The 12,467-nt window shown below is 48.8% G+C and overlaps 1 protein-coding gene across 1 annotated transcript in view; it reads left to right on the plus strand.

Moving 5' to 3' along the window:
* Positions 1-1,148: 1,148 nt before the first annotated feature.
* The window catches only part of ADRA1B (adrenoceptor alpha 1B), a 51,203-nt gene continuing 39,884 nt past the window's right edge, over positions 1,149-12,467 (plus strand). The window contains exon 1 of the mRNA XM_058721903.1: positions 1,149-2,646. Within this exon, the coding sequence (XP_058577886.1) occupies positions 1,698-2,646 (949 nt within the window). The 5' untranslated portion in view covers positions 1,149-1,697. The remainder of the gene's footprint in view (positions 2,647-12,467) is intronic.

Raw genomic sequence — 12,467 nt, forward strand, 5'->3', positions numbered from 1 at the left:
TGCTAAGCGCTCAACTCGCAACAGACCTGTAGAGTTGAGTTCAATTCCTAGCTCCTCTCCATGATGGCTATGTGGACTTGGGCAGAGCTGAACTTCACTGTACCTTGTCCCTTCCACAAAATGGAAATGATGATGAGAACAGCCCTTCTTTCTTATGATTATCAGAAAATGCAAAATGTACTTAGCATACTGTCTGGGACATAACAAGTGTCGAAAAAATGTTAACTAATGTAAGGCTCTCCCTCAGCACATTTCTTCTCTCCTAAGCACCATATGCCCACCTTTGGAAGTGTATCCCTATAACTGTCCAACATGGATATCAGACAGAAAAGGAAAAAAATCAATAAATAATCTGGATTTCCCAAGTCCCTTCCTCAGATGTCTGGAGGTCTCTTAATGCTGCCACCACCACCATCACCCTCACTCTCACCCCCAAATAGCCCATTGGCTTGTTCCTCATTTCTTTCAGGTCTTGACTCCAACATCACTTCAGTGACATCCAGGGAACCCATTTATAATTCCAAATACCCGCCCCCACAACACACACACACACACACACACACACACACACCATTCCATTTCCCCTCCTTGCTTTATCTTCTGTTGCACTTGTCAACATAGGACACACCTCGCAATTTGCTTACTTATTTGTTTATTGTCTGTCTCCTCCCAGTAGAATGAAGCTCCTGGAGGGCAGGGGTCTTTGTCCACTTGCTTCAATTGCTATGTCCCCAGTGCAGGCAGTGGGTACCCGGTTAACAATTTGTTGAATGAACAAGTGAGTGAGTGAGTGAACAAACGAATGAACGAAGAGAAGCCTCTGGGCTTACCAGGGAGGTAAAGGCTGGGGGTTGGTCTCAGATCCCACTCAAGTCCCTCTCACCTGCTGCCTAACCTGGCAATTCTTCTTTCAGGCTCCACACAAGTTGCCTATCCTCCTAAATCTGGGTGCTGATTCCAGACGCCCCCCTCCCCCAGGAGCGGTAAGCACCCCACGCCACTTTTGAGACCCAAGGGTGAACAGGAGGGGCAAGAATCCCAGCGGGCCACCTAAGGTTGGGGACGGGGTTCCCCAAGCTCAGGTCACCCTTCCTCCCCCTCCCATCCCTTGGCTCGCGTAGGTCGGTGGGGGAGGGTGGCGGGGAGCGCGGCCGGCCCAGGGCTGCCCAGGGTGGCGGCGTCGGGGCTGCGGGCGCCTTCTCCGGACCCGCATTGCCCCCTAGTGCCGCGCGGAGTCAGGGCGCTGGGCTCCCCCGCCTGATGTCACCACCGTGCAGTCAGCCCAGAGGCGGCTGGTTGTGAGCAGACCCTCCTCTGCGCTGGCTGCGCTGGGCGCCGCTGCCCGCACACCCGCCGCCGGCCGGGCCGAGCCGAGCCGGGCGCCCCCCTGCCCGCCGCCCCTCCCGCGCCGCTCCCCGCCTGGCCGGCCCGGCGCGCCTGACGTGGACCATTAAACTTGGAGCTGCCGCCTCGGCCCCTCTCTCCGCCTCCCTCTGACAGCCGGGCGAGCGGGCGGCTCGGTGCAGGCAGGAGACGCGCCGCCGGGGCTGGGCTGCCCGGGGGGGAGATGAGTCCTCGCCGGGAGGGCGCCTCTGGGAAGAAGACCGCGGGGGAAGCAAAGTTGCAGGGCAGCTGAGGAGCTCGGCCGCAGCCCTTCCAGCCCCGCTCACCCCAGGCTATGGAGGGCCGACTCTAAAATGAATCCCGATCTGGACACCGGCCACAACACATCAGCACCTGCCCACTGGGGAGAGTTGAAAAATGCCAACTTCACTGGCCCCAACCAGACCTCGAGCAACTCCACACTGCCCCAGCTGGACATCACCAGGGCCATCTCCGTGGGCCTGGTGCTGGGCGCCTTCATCCTCTTTGCCATCGTGGGCAACATCGTGGTCATCCTGTCGGTGGCCTGCAACCGTCACCTGCGGACGCCCACCAACTACTTCATCGTCAACCTGGCCATTGCCGACCTGCTGCTGAGTTTCACCGTGCTGCCCTTCTCGGCCGCCCTGGAAGTGCTGGGCTACTGGGTGCTGGGACGGGTCTTCTGTGACATCTGGGCCGCCGTGGACGTCCTGTGCTGCACGGCCTCCATTCTGAGCCTGTGCGCCATCTCTATCGATCGCTACATTGGGGTGCGCTACTCTCTGCAGTACCCCACGCTGGTCACCCGGAGGAAGGCCATCTTGGCGCTCCTCAGCGTCTGGGTCTTGTCCACAGTCATCTCCATCGGGCCTCTCCTTGGGTGGAAGGAGCCCGCGCCCAATGATGACAAAGAATGTGGGGTCACTGAAGAACCTTTCTACGCCCTCTTCTCCTCCCTGGGCTCCTTCTACATCCCTCTGGCGGTCATTCTGGTCATGTACTGTCGCGTGTACATTGTTGCCAAGAGGACCACCAAGAACCTGGAGGCCGGAGTCATGAAGGAGATGTCCAACTCCAAGGAGCTGACCCTGAGGATCCACTCCAAGAACTTTCATGAGGACACCCTCAGCAGTACCAAGGCCAAGGGCCACAACCCCAGGAGTTCCATAGCTGTCAAACTTTTTAAGTTCTCCAGGGAAAAGAAAGCAGCCAAGACCTTGGGCATTGTGGTCGGTATGTTCATCTTGTGCTGGCTACCCTTCTTCATCGCTCTGCCGCTTGGTAAGTTGGGGACTGGCGGACGGGGAACAGGGCGTTTTCAGATCTGGGGTTTACTGACGAGCTTACTGTAAAGTTTTTCGTGGGGTTTGTTTTTTATGCAGCCTGTGTGTGTTTGGAGCCTGGGGAATACTGTTTGTTCTGCAAAGGCTTTGCAGATTGGGTAGCTGGCTAAGAACCAACTCAGGTGTTAGTGGAACACACGAAGTAAGGCGCTAGTCTCTTGAAATAGAACCACAGGAGGAAAACCTGGTATGTGGAATGACTCATTCAACAGCATCGGTTTAATAATTAAAAAGGACACTGGACTTGAACATCACACCAGCGTTATCTCAGTAGTAATGATGTGCGGGCTAAGGCAGCGTCACTAATGCAGCATACAAAATAGTTTGTAGTTACCGCAGACGCGGCATTTGGGAAGCAGGCAGGCGGCTCGTACGCAGAAAGGCAGTTTTCATTCAGCATTTCCAGGGCTCTTGCAGAGACCCACGCTCCCCATGAGCTTTGCAGAGGTTGCGTTCTCCCCTCCTCCCTTTACCGCTTGCTATCACCTCAATGCACTCCCTTCATTATGAGTTAATAAGGGCCTTTTAACAGCTGCACGGCCCCATCCAGCCTTTGAGTTACTAAAGCTTGAGATTTGAAAGAGAAGGAAGACACCCGGAGGGTCACATGTTTTCAGTTTTTACCCAGAAATGTTCTAACTCTGGTGATTCATGGAATACCCAGATTTAAATTACAGTGGTCCCTCACCTTCAGCTACCAGACACCAAATCCTGCTAGGATGAAACTGAGTTCTTCCTCTCCTATAAAAATATGTCCATCTTCTTTTGTTTAATGGTCTGACTAAGTTGTTCAAAAAGCTTCCTGATTTTTTCCCAAGAAGACAGGTCTGGTTAGGAGGTAAATCTACAGGAAGGTACTGTGACATGCTGTCCACATGGCTTGGGGAACACTTGTCCCTTCTCTAAGGCACTGACCTGCTTTGGGTTCCTCTCCTGTCCCTGGGAGACACTCCGGAAAATGAATGGAGGGAGGTGATCATTACAAAGTCATGTGCCATGATATCAGAAGAGGTAACGGCTGCTACGTGCCACAACCATATATATGCCTGCAATCACACCCAGGGCTCAGTTAGAACTGAACATAATCCCTCAAACAACTAAAATTCTGAAGGCACACTGCTTTTAAGAGAAAGGGGCAAATGGGAAGAAAGCAAATTGAGATTAGGAGTTTCCATTTTTCAAAGATGAAGAAAAAAACCTGTTTAACCTACTCTCCATGTTGTCATTTCCAAGGCAGGTTTGCAAGTTAATGCCTTTCAGAAATAATTTTAGTGCATTACGTGGAAAACGTTTGAAGCTGTACTCCACCCCACCCCCCTCCCAGGAGTGGTCACATCTCACTGCAGAGAAGCTTTTTTTTTTTTTCCCCCCCAAGGTCTTGGGGTCCTTTTGCAGGCTTGTTGGGTTAAAGTGAGTAATAGTTCACACTGCTTTGGATCATGGTTGTACACGGAAGTGATTTGGTCATGTATCAGCTATGTGACCTTGGGCAAATGAACACTCACCTGTGAGCCTCAGTTTCTCCATCTGCAAAATAGGGCTAATTACTATTTGCTCCATGGGGTTTGCACTAATGTATGGAAAGGGCTTAACACAGTGTCTGGTGCACAGCAAAATCTCAGTGAAAGTCAGCTTAGTACTACAAACCAGATCCCAATCGTCCCTCAGCTACAGCTATGTTTTCTCTTTCTCTACTCATTTGACCATCCCACACCTGTGACTAAAGGCTCAGAAGAGAACTGAGTCCTTCTCCTTTCTTCTTTCTGCCTCTGCCCCCCCCCCCCAACCTATAGAGACTAGGACCAGAGCATCCTCAGGAAGGAGAAGGCCCCAGCAGGATGCAGGGAATGGATCAAAGGTGCAAGCTTTGACTTTAGGGGGCAAGAGAAACAGGTCCAAATAGGTGAAGAGGCTGCCCACATGCTGAAATGGAAAGAGCACTGCCCTGGGGTTCAAGAGCAATAGATTTCTAATGTGAGCTCTGCCATCAATCAGCTCTGTTATCCTAGGCCTGTTTTACATCTCTGGGCTTCAGATCTCACTTTCAGGGAACAAGAGGGTTGGACTAAATCAAGGGCTCTCAAACTTTAATAAAGATCACAATCATCTGTGGAACTTGATAAGCATTCAGCTTCTTAGATATAACCCACAGAGAATTTGATTCAGTACATCAGATAGGTCTCGGGAATCCTCATGTTTAACCAGCCCACCAGGTGATTCTGAAGAGACGGTCCACAGACCAGGCTTTGAGAATCGCTGGCCAGGGGATCGCTCAGTTCCCTTCAGGCTCCAACATCCTAGACACCAAGGTTTAAACGCGACAAAGCTTAGCCCTGCCCCAGACACATGGTGGTGCAGGATGGTGTGACTTCTCTGTGCGTCCCGCTCTTCAAACTCATCCTTGGTTTCATGTCATTCACACTATCCCCACCTTTCCTCCCTTTCTGTTTATGACCTTCTGAGGCCTTAACCCTGGATTCCATGGCTTGCCCTCAGAGCTTGTTTCTCCTCTCCTTGCCATGAAACCTTTCTGCACATCCCTGCCACTATCTCCCGGAGATCTCCTGGTGTGCGGTCCCTAAGCTACTTCACCCACCTCGTCTCCCCTGGCTGCCCAACCCTTGGCAGGTAAGAAATATGGACTCCAGGCCTTGGTTGGGATGGACTCTGAAAAGTACTCAAGAGCTTCAAACAGAAAAGGTGCTTTATCAGCGTGTTTTTAATAATTTAAGAAGAGCATCCCAGCAACATGAAGATGTGGGTTTCTACTTCCCCTGAGTTCAAATAACACCCAAACAAAATAAGCATGATGTAGAACAATAACTCTTTTGGAATCTGAAGAAGGTTCCAAATTCGAAATTTTCCATGAAATGCTTTTCACTCACAAGGAGAGAAAGCAGATCTAGGGGAAGACAATCATTGGCAAACAGAGAAGTGCAGGTAGGAGTAACTTGCAATTAGCAACAGACTTCCAGGTGCCTGGATGGCATGAGATTTCCATAGCTGTGTTTGTCTTCTCTGTGGGAGAGAAGGGTTGGGATCCCTCCTGGGAAGGAGGGAAAATAGTCATGCCCTCTGCAGGGTCCTGGTCAGGGGCCCCATTTGTTTTCCTTCCTCACTTATTTTTATTTTTGGGAGCAGGACTGGGCTGCCCGCAGGGCTGGGTCTCTCGTCTCCTGAGGAGTTCTCCCCACCTGTAACACCCTCCCTACCTCTTCCCCACCCTTCCCCTGTGGCCTCAGGCCAACTTGGGCCAGGGACCAGCTTTTCCTTACTAGGGAGCAGAGATGGACGCCACTAGACAAGGACCTCTTTATTCAGGCCCTGGAATCGGGCCTTGGAGGGACAGGAAATAATTGGAATATAATATAGTAGCATTTCTACGCAGTAGGCCATGTGCAAGATGTCCAAGGAATCTTTGGCTCCCAGGCATTATAATGAAGGCTAGCTCCCACCTACCTAGGGAAGACCTGGCCAGGGTCTTGAGAAGTGGCTGGGCTACTGAGGGATGTGCATTGCCTTGTGGGGATACATGGGGGGGTGGGGGGGAGGGGAGCAGGAAGTACTGGGCAGCCAACTGGTAGCTGGGCTTAGTGCGTTGTTTAGAAAACACTGGAACCTTGCCTCGCTCCAAATCTTTCTTCCGTCTTTTAAAATGCTGAAAGGCACCAGGAAGCCATTATTGAACTAACTGCTTTCCCCTCCAAATAAATGAAGGTCAATTTCAAAGAAACAGTTGTGTTCTCATAGTACTGGGACCAAATAGGAATCTCTCTCTGCACTGATTTGTTTCTGTACTCCTCTCATTCAAATTGGGGCTGATGAATTCCTGCCTCCCACAAGAGCACTGGGGAGGGTGAGGGTCTCAGAGATGACTCAGGACAGGGCCACCACCACAAATATACACACTAACCCTCCAGCTCTGAGGTTTCAAAACACAGGGATTTGAGTTGCTCACAAAGAAAGCAATTGGTTTAAGTGAGGGAGAAATTTTTACACGCAGGGAATCCTTTCTGGAAAAGGAAAATACATTCGACCATTTATGAAATCATCAATAAAGACTTCCTAATGCATCTACTCTGTGCTACATGGCCCCTGCCTGCAGGATGTTTACCACCTCGTGAGATCTTATTTTTATGAAGCATGTACTATATGCCAGACATTCTGCCAGGCCCTCTACAGACATTATCTCATTAATCCTTACAGCTACCCTGACAGGGGAGAGTAATTGCTCCCTCTCTACAGATGAATAGGCGGGAGGAGCTCAGAGCTGGAGCTGAGCTCAGAGAGGTTAGCCTTCTTGCCCCAGGTCATATAGCAAGTAAACAATAGAGCCAAGGGGTGAATCCCAGTCTGTCAGGACAGGCACATACCTGTTCCACTGCACCTAGGAGATATCTGGCCTTCTTGCTTCCCAGTCCAAATCTGCTCTCATAGCAAATGTGCTCCAAAACTCCAGAGCTGCCATGTCAAAAGCTGGGTATTATACTTCTGTTACAAAACCCTGCCTTTCTTCCACTCCCCACTCACCTCTGCAAAAAAGACACCCAGAAAATGTTAGGGAAGGGCATCCACACTCTAGCTCAGGGCTAGATTTGCTCTGTACCTACTGCACCGTGTAGGATGTTGGTCTCCCAATGCTGGACCTTCCATCGCTCCAGCCAGAGGAAAATGTGGGACCTTACCCTTTATCTGAGAATCTAGCTCTATGTCTTTAGTCATTCATTCGTTTGCTGAATAAGTATATATTTATTGGATGTCTACTGTGTATTGTGCTGAAGGTACAGTGGTGAGCAAAACGGCTATGTTCCATGTTCTTGTAGAATTTAGTTCTACAGGGGAACGCAGACCATTTGAAAAACACATGCACGCAAATAACACGACACAAATTGCAACAAGTGACTTAAAGTAAAGGGATGAGATGCTATTAGAAGTAAATAATAGGAGTCAGCATATCACAGGGGTCCCTGAGTGACATTTAGGCGGAACCTGAAAAGTGTGGAGGAGCTAACTCAGTACAGGCAGCAGATAGAAGAAGAGGGTCCAGGCAGAAGGAAGAGCATGTCCAAGAGTCCTAAGGCAGGAAGTGGTGGGGAAGTAGCAAGCTTAGAGAGTAGGGACCAGGTACAAGTCAGGGCTGGAGGTGTGGGCAGAGGGCAGGCCACACAGGGATTTCAGGCCACATCAAGGACTTTAGATTTTATCTTAAGGCCACTACTGAAGGGTTTGAAGCAGACAAGAGATACCATCTGAGTTATGTCTTGAAAAGATGACTCAGGCCTCCATATGGAGCACAAATGAGAGGTGGGGCAGGTAGGAGGCCACAATCCCAGTGAGAGCTGATAGTAATTTAGACCAGGCTGGGGGCAGTGAAGGTGGAGAGAAATGGACAGATTCAAGGACTTGGGGATGGGTTGTTATATGATTCAGGAGGTTAGTGAGAACAAGAAGTATGTCTAGAATAACTCTGATGTTTCTGGGTGATGGAGGTTATCATTTGTTGAGATGCCAGCAAAACACCGTCAAGGGGATTCCTCCTAGGATCTTCCTCAGACGCCATTCATCAAGGTTCATAGGACAGCATGCTGGGTGTGATCTGCCAGACACTCTTTTTTTTTTTTTTTTTTTTTAATTTTTTTTTCAACGTTTTTTATTTATTTTTGGGACAGAGAGAGACAGAGCATGAACGGGGGAGGGGCAGAGAGAGAGGGAGACACAGAATCGGAAACAGGCTCCAGGCTCCGGGCCATCAGCCCAGAGCCTGACGCGGGGCTCAAACTCACGGACCGCGAGATCGTGACCTGGGTGAAGTCGGACGCTTAACCGACTGCGCCACCCAGGCGCCCCTGCCAGACACTCTTATGTGTTGAGTAGACAAAATGTCTCAACCCAAAAGCAGGGAGCTGTGACCAACAGCTAACCAACTATTCATCAGAAATATCTGACAGGGGGCTCTTTCCAAAAGCCTAGATTCTTTTTTTTTTGTTTTTTAAAGAAATTTTTGTTTATTACTGATTCATTTTTGAGAGAGAGCGAAAGAGACAGAGTGCAAGCTGGGGAAGGGCAGAGAGAGAGAGGGAGACACAGAATCTGAAACAGGCTCCAGGCTCTGAGCTGTCCTCACAGAGCCTGATGCAGGGTTCGAACTCACGAACCGTGAGATCATGACCTGAGCTGAAATCAGACTGAGCCACCCAGGTGCCCCCAAAAGCCTAGATTCTTGAGCTCCACCACAGACCTATCGTATCAGAATTTCTCATGATGGGGCAGAGAATTTCAATTTTTAACAAGTTCCCAGGTGATTTCTATGCAGCCAACATCGCACCAGTTCCCCCCAACCCATGCCTGGGAACCCCTGGAATGAACACCCTGTGAAGAGCCAGGAAAATTTGGTTATGCTTCCCCCAGTGCAGTCAGAAGCATCTCCAATCCTGCCCAGTCCCTTGGGCTAGTCCACATGGAGAAAGGCAGAAGGCTGATGAGAAGGAAAGTGAATTCTTTAAACTAGAGCCTCCCTGGAGAAGAGGAAGAGAAGGAGCACCGTAGAAGCAGCTCTTCAATGTATTGGGTACGCTGCCCAACACTGAATGCTCTGTGTTGTTCATAATTCTCACAAACCCCTCTGCAGAGCAAGCATCATCATCCCTGTGTTTATAGGTTAGGGAACAAGAGTTCAGAGGGGTTTGGTAATTTGCCCAAGGTCACACAGCTAGTAAATGGTAGAGTCTATCAGACTCCACATTTGGCACTCAATAAGCATTTATTATATTATCCCTGTTGTTACTACAGTGCTTCCTGAACATTTGTCTGGGGTCTGGTGCCGAAGGGTATAAAATTTTTACTGGCTCATGACAAGATGAGAAAAAAATTAGAAAAATTCTGTGTTTTTCCAAATGTATTCAAAATAAATGACTGTCCTTTTATTCTAAAGACTATGTCCTTTCTATTTTGAGACACTGAAATAGCATTTCTTTGATGGAATGATGGTAGTAAATAGTGATGATGATGATGATGATGATGATGTGTGTGTGTGTGTGTGTGTGTATGTTTAATGACCTACTTGGCAAAATAACAAGTTGGTAGCCCTACATCTGTCCCCACCAAAATTTTTTTTGAAATTTTACTGTGAGGGTCCTAAAGTCTTGGAATCACGGAAGATACCACGGTGGTTAGACACAAGACGTATTTGTGGGAGAAATCAAGCAGTAAAGGAGGGAAGGAGGGCAGAAGGGAAGGAGGGGATAGATAATGAGTTAACCTCACCTTTGCAGTGGCATTCAAAGGACTGGCAGAAGGGCAGGCAGGGGGGAAGAATTATGTGTGAAGGGTCATGCTTATCAGGTAACTACAGGATGGGGGGCCATTTGTGGAGGCACCGAATCCTGCTGGGGCAAAACAGGCCACAGAAATGCCAGCAGGTGCACATGTAGCTGCATTGCCATCACAGCTGGGCCTATTCAGGTCTGTAATGAAGGAAATGCCTTTACCTGAGTGTGTGTGTGGCTCATAAAAATAACTGATGGCAGCTGGACCCACTGGGAAATTGCTTTCTCTGATATCTCCAGGATGTTTCCACAGTCACTGTGCTCCAGACCATGTCTGATAATAATACTACTAATACATCCCATTTATTGGATCTTGCCATGTGCCACGCTCCCTGAGCTACACTGGGCTAGGGGTACTTCTGTACGTTCTCTAATGGACTCCTCTCCAAAGGCTTACAAAGTGAGCACTGCTTTGTCCCCATTTTACAGATAAGGAAACTGAAGGCCAGAGAAGTTGAGTGATTTGCCTCAGGCCACGCAGCTGATGAGGGATGGAACCTGGATTCACAAGGAGGCAATCAGATAATGCTAAGGAGTTATCACGGGGGGTACCCTAAGTGTGGAGCTCTGAGCTTTGATTTATGGAACCTCACAAAGGAGTTGGGGAAACCAAAGTCTATTCAGAGAAGGAGGAAAGGAAGCAAGTAGCTGCCTATCATTCAGCAGCTGAGAGGCATCGTGTCCTAGAGAGAAAAGTAAAGAAATCTAAAAATAATTGGGTCTTTCCCCTAGCAAGATGTCAAAATTTCTCTTTTATTATGGGTACTTCAGACATTGTGCAGTCTCACAGCTTATGACTGGTAATTTCACATACTTTTTCTTTTTTTTTTTTTTTTTTTGAGAGAGAGAGAGAGAGCACGAGCTGGGAAGAAGGACAGAGAAAGAATCTTTTTTTTCAATCTTAATTTATTTTTGAGAGAGAGAGACAGAGCACGAGCAGGGGAGGGGCAGAGAGAGAGGGAGACACAGAATCCGAAGCAGGCTCCAGGTTCTGATCTGTCAGCACAGAGCCTGACACAGGGGTCAAACTCATGAAATGTGAGTTCATGACCTGAGCCAAAGTCAGACGCTTAACCGACTGAGCCACCCAGTTGCCCCAGAAAGAGAGAATCTTAAGCAAGCTCCAGACTCAGTGCAGAGCCTGACACAGGACCCAATCCCACAACCCTGAGATCATGACTTGAGCCAAAATCAAGAGTCGGATGCTCAACTGACTGAGCCACCAGACAGCCCAGTAATTTCACATACTTTTTTAAGATTTTTATCAAATTGGGGAAAACAAAATTTGGGAGATTTTCTTTCATAGTTTAGTTTCTGGCTTGGATATATTTCAGAACGTGATTCGCCTCTGCCACCCACATACATGAGGTCCCACACTGTAGGACTTCTCATATCATGGCTCAGACTCTGGCCCTACCTCTTGATGTCACATATCCAGGTGAGTCAGCATCGTGAACAAGAGAGTATTTCTAGGAGCTGTTTTTCCACCTTGCAGTAAGTGGCTAGTGATGACCAACCTATCCAGAAAAAAAAGTCTGCAAGCCACATATATTTATTCACTATATACATTCAACCCAAATGAATGGGTTGCTTAGTAGCTCCCCAAAATGCTCATGGCCCCTATACTCCATGGCCTCCCCGGGCAAGGGGAAATATGATAGAGGGAAGTGAAAGCGGAAACAGACAGCAGTCCTAATCAATTGCAGTTAATAGATCTTACTTTTGAAAACTTTACAAAATCGTACAATATAAGGAAAATTCCTGGGGTCTCTCCCAGGGCCTTGAAGAGTCCCATAAAGAGAGGACCCCTGAGGCTAAGCAAGTGCTGTTCATCCACCCCAAGCACCGCAGGCATGGCTCTCCCTAGCAACCTGGTGACTGATCAACTTCTCTCTCCTCTACAAACTGTACACAAGAGTAAGCAGTGACCACATCTTTCCTCTCCACCTAACACAGGTGCTCACAAAGCCAAGTGAATGAGTAGATAGCAGCACTATGAGTTTAGCAGGAGAATTAGGAGAGTCCTATAACTCAGAATTAGTTGCCATTTCCCAGGCTCAGTCAGCTAAGCGTCCGACTTCGGCTCAGGTCATGATCTCGCGGTCTGTGAGTTCAAGCCCCGCATCGGGCTCTGTGCTGACAGCTCAGAGCCTGGAGCCTGCTTTGGATGCTATGACTCCCTCTCTCTGCCCCTCCCCTGCGCTCTCTCTCTCTCTCTCTCAAAAGTAAATAAAACATTAAAAAAATTTTTTATAAAAAGAATTAGTTGTAATTTCCCAAAAACACCTTGCATCTTCCTCCTCCTGTGCATTTGCTCAGACTGTTTCCCTCTACTAGAAATGCTCTTCCCATACCCTCTGAATATCCAAATCCTGCCCACCCAAACCCTAGTTCTGTGGACACCTCTCTCACAGAATCTTTCTTGGTCCCCATG

Source organism: Neofelis nebulosa, chromosome 1 (genome assembly GCF_028018385.1).
Source record: "Neofelis nebulosa isolate mNeoNeb1 chromosome 1, mNeoNeb1.pri, whole genome shotgun sequence".
Lineage (NCBI taxonomy): Eukaryota > Metazoa > Chordata > Mammalia > Carnivora > Felidae > Neofelis > Neofelis nebulosa.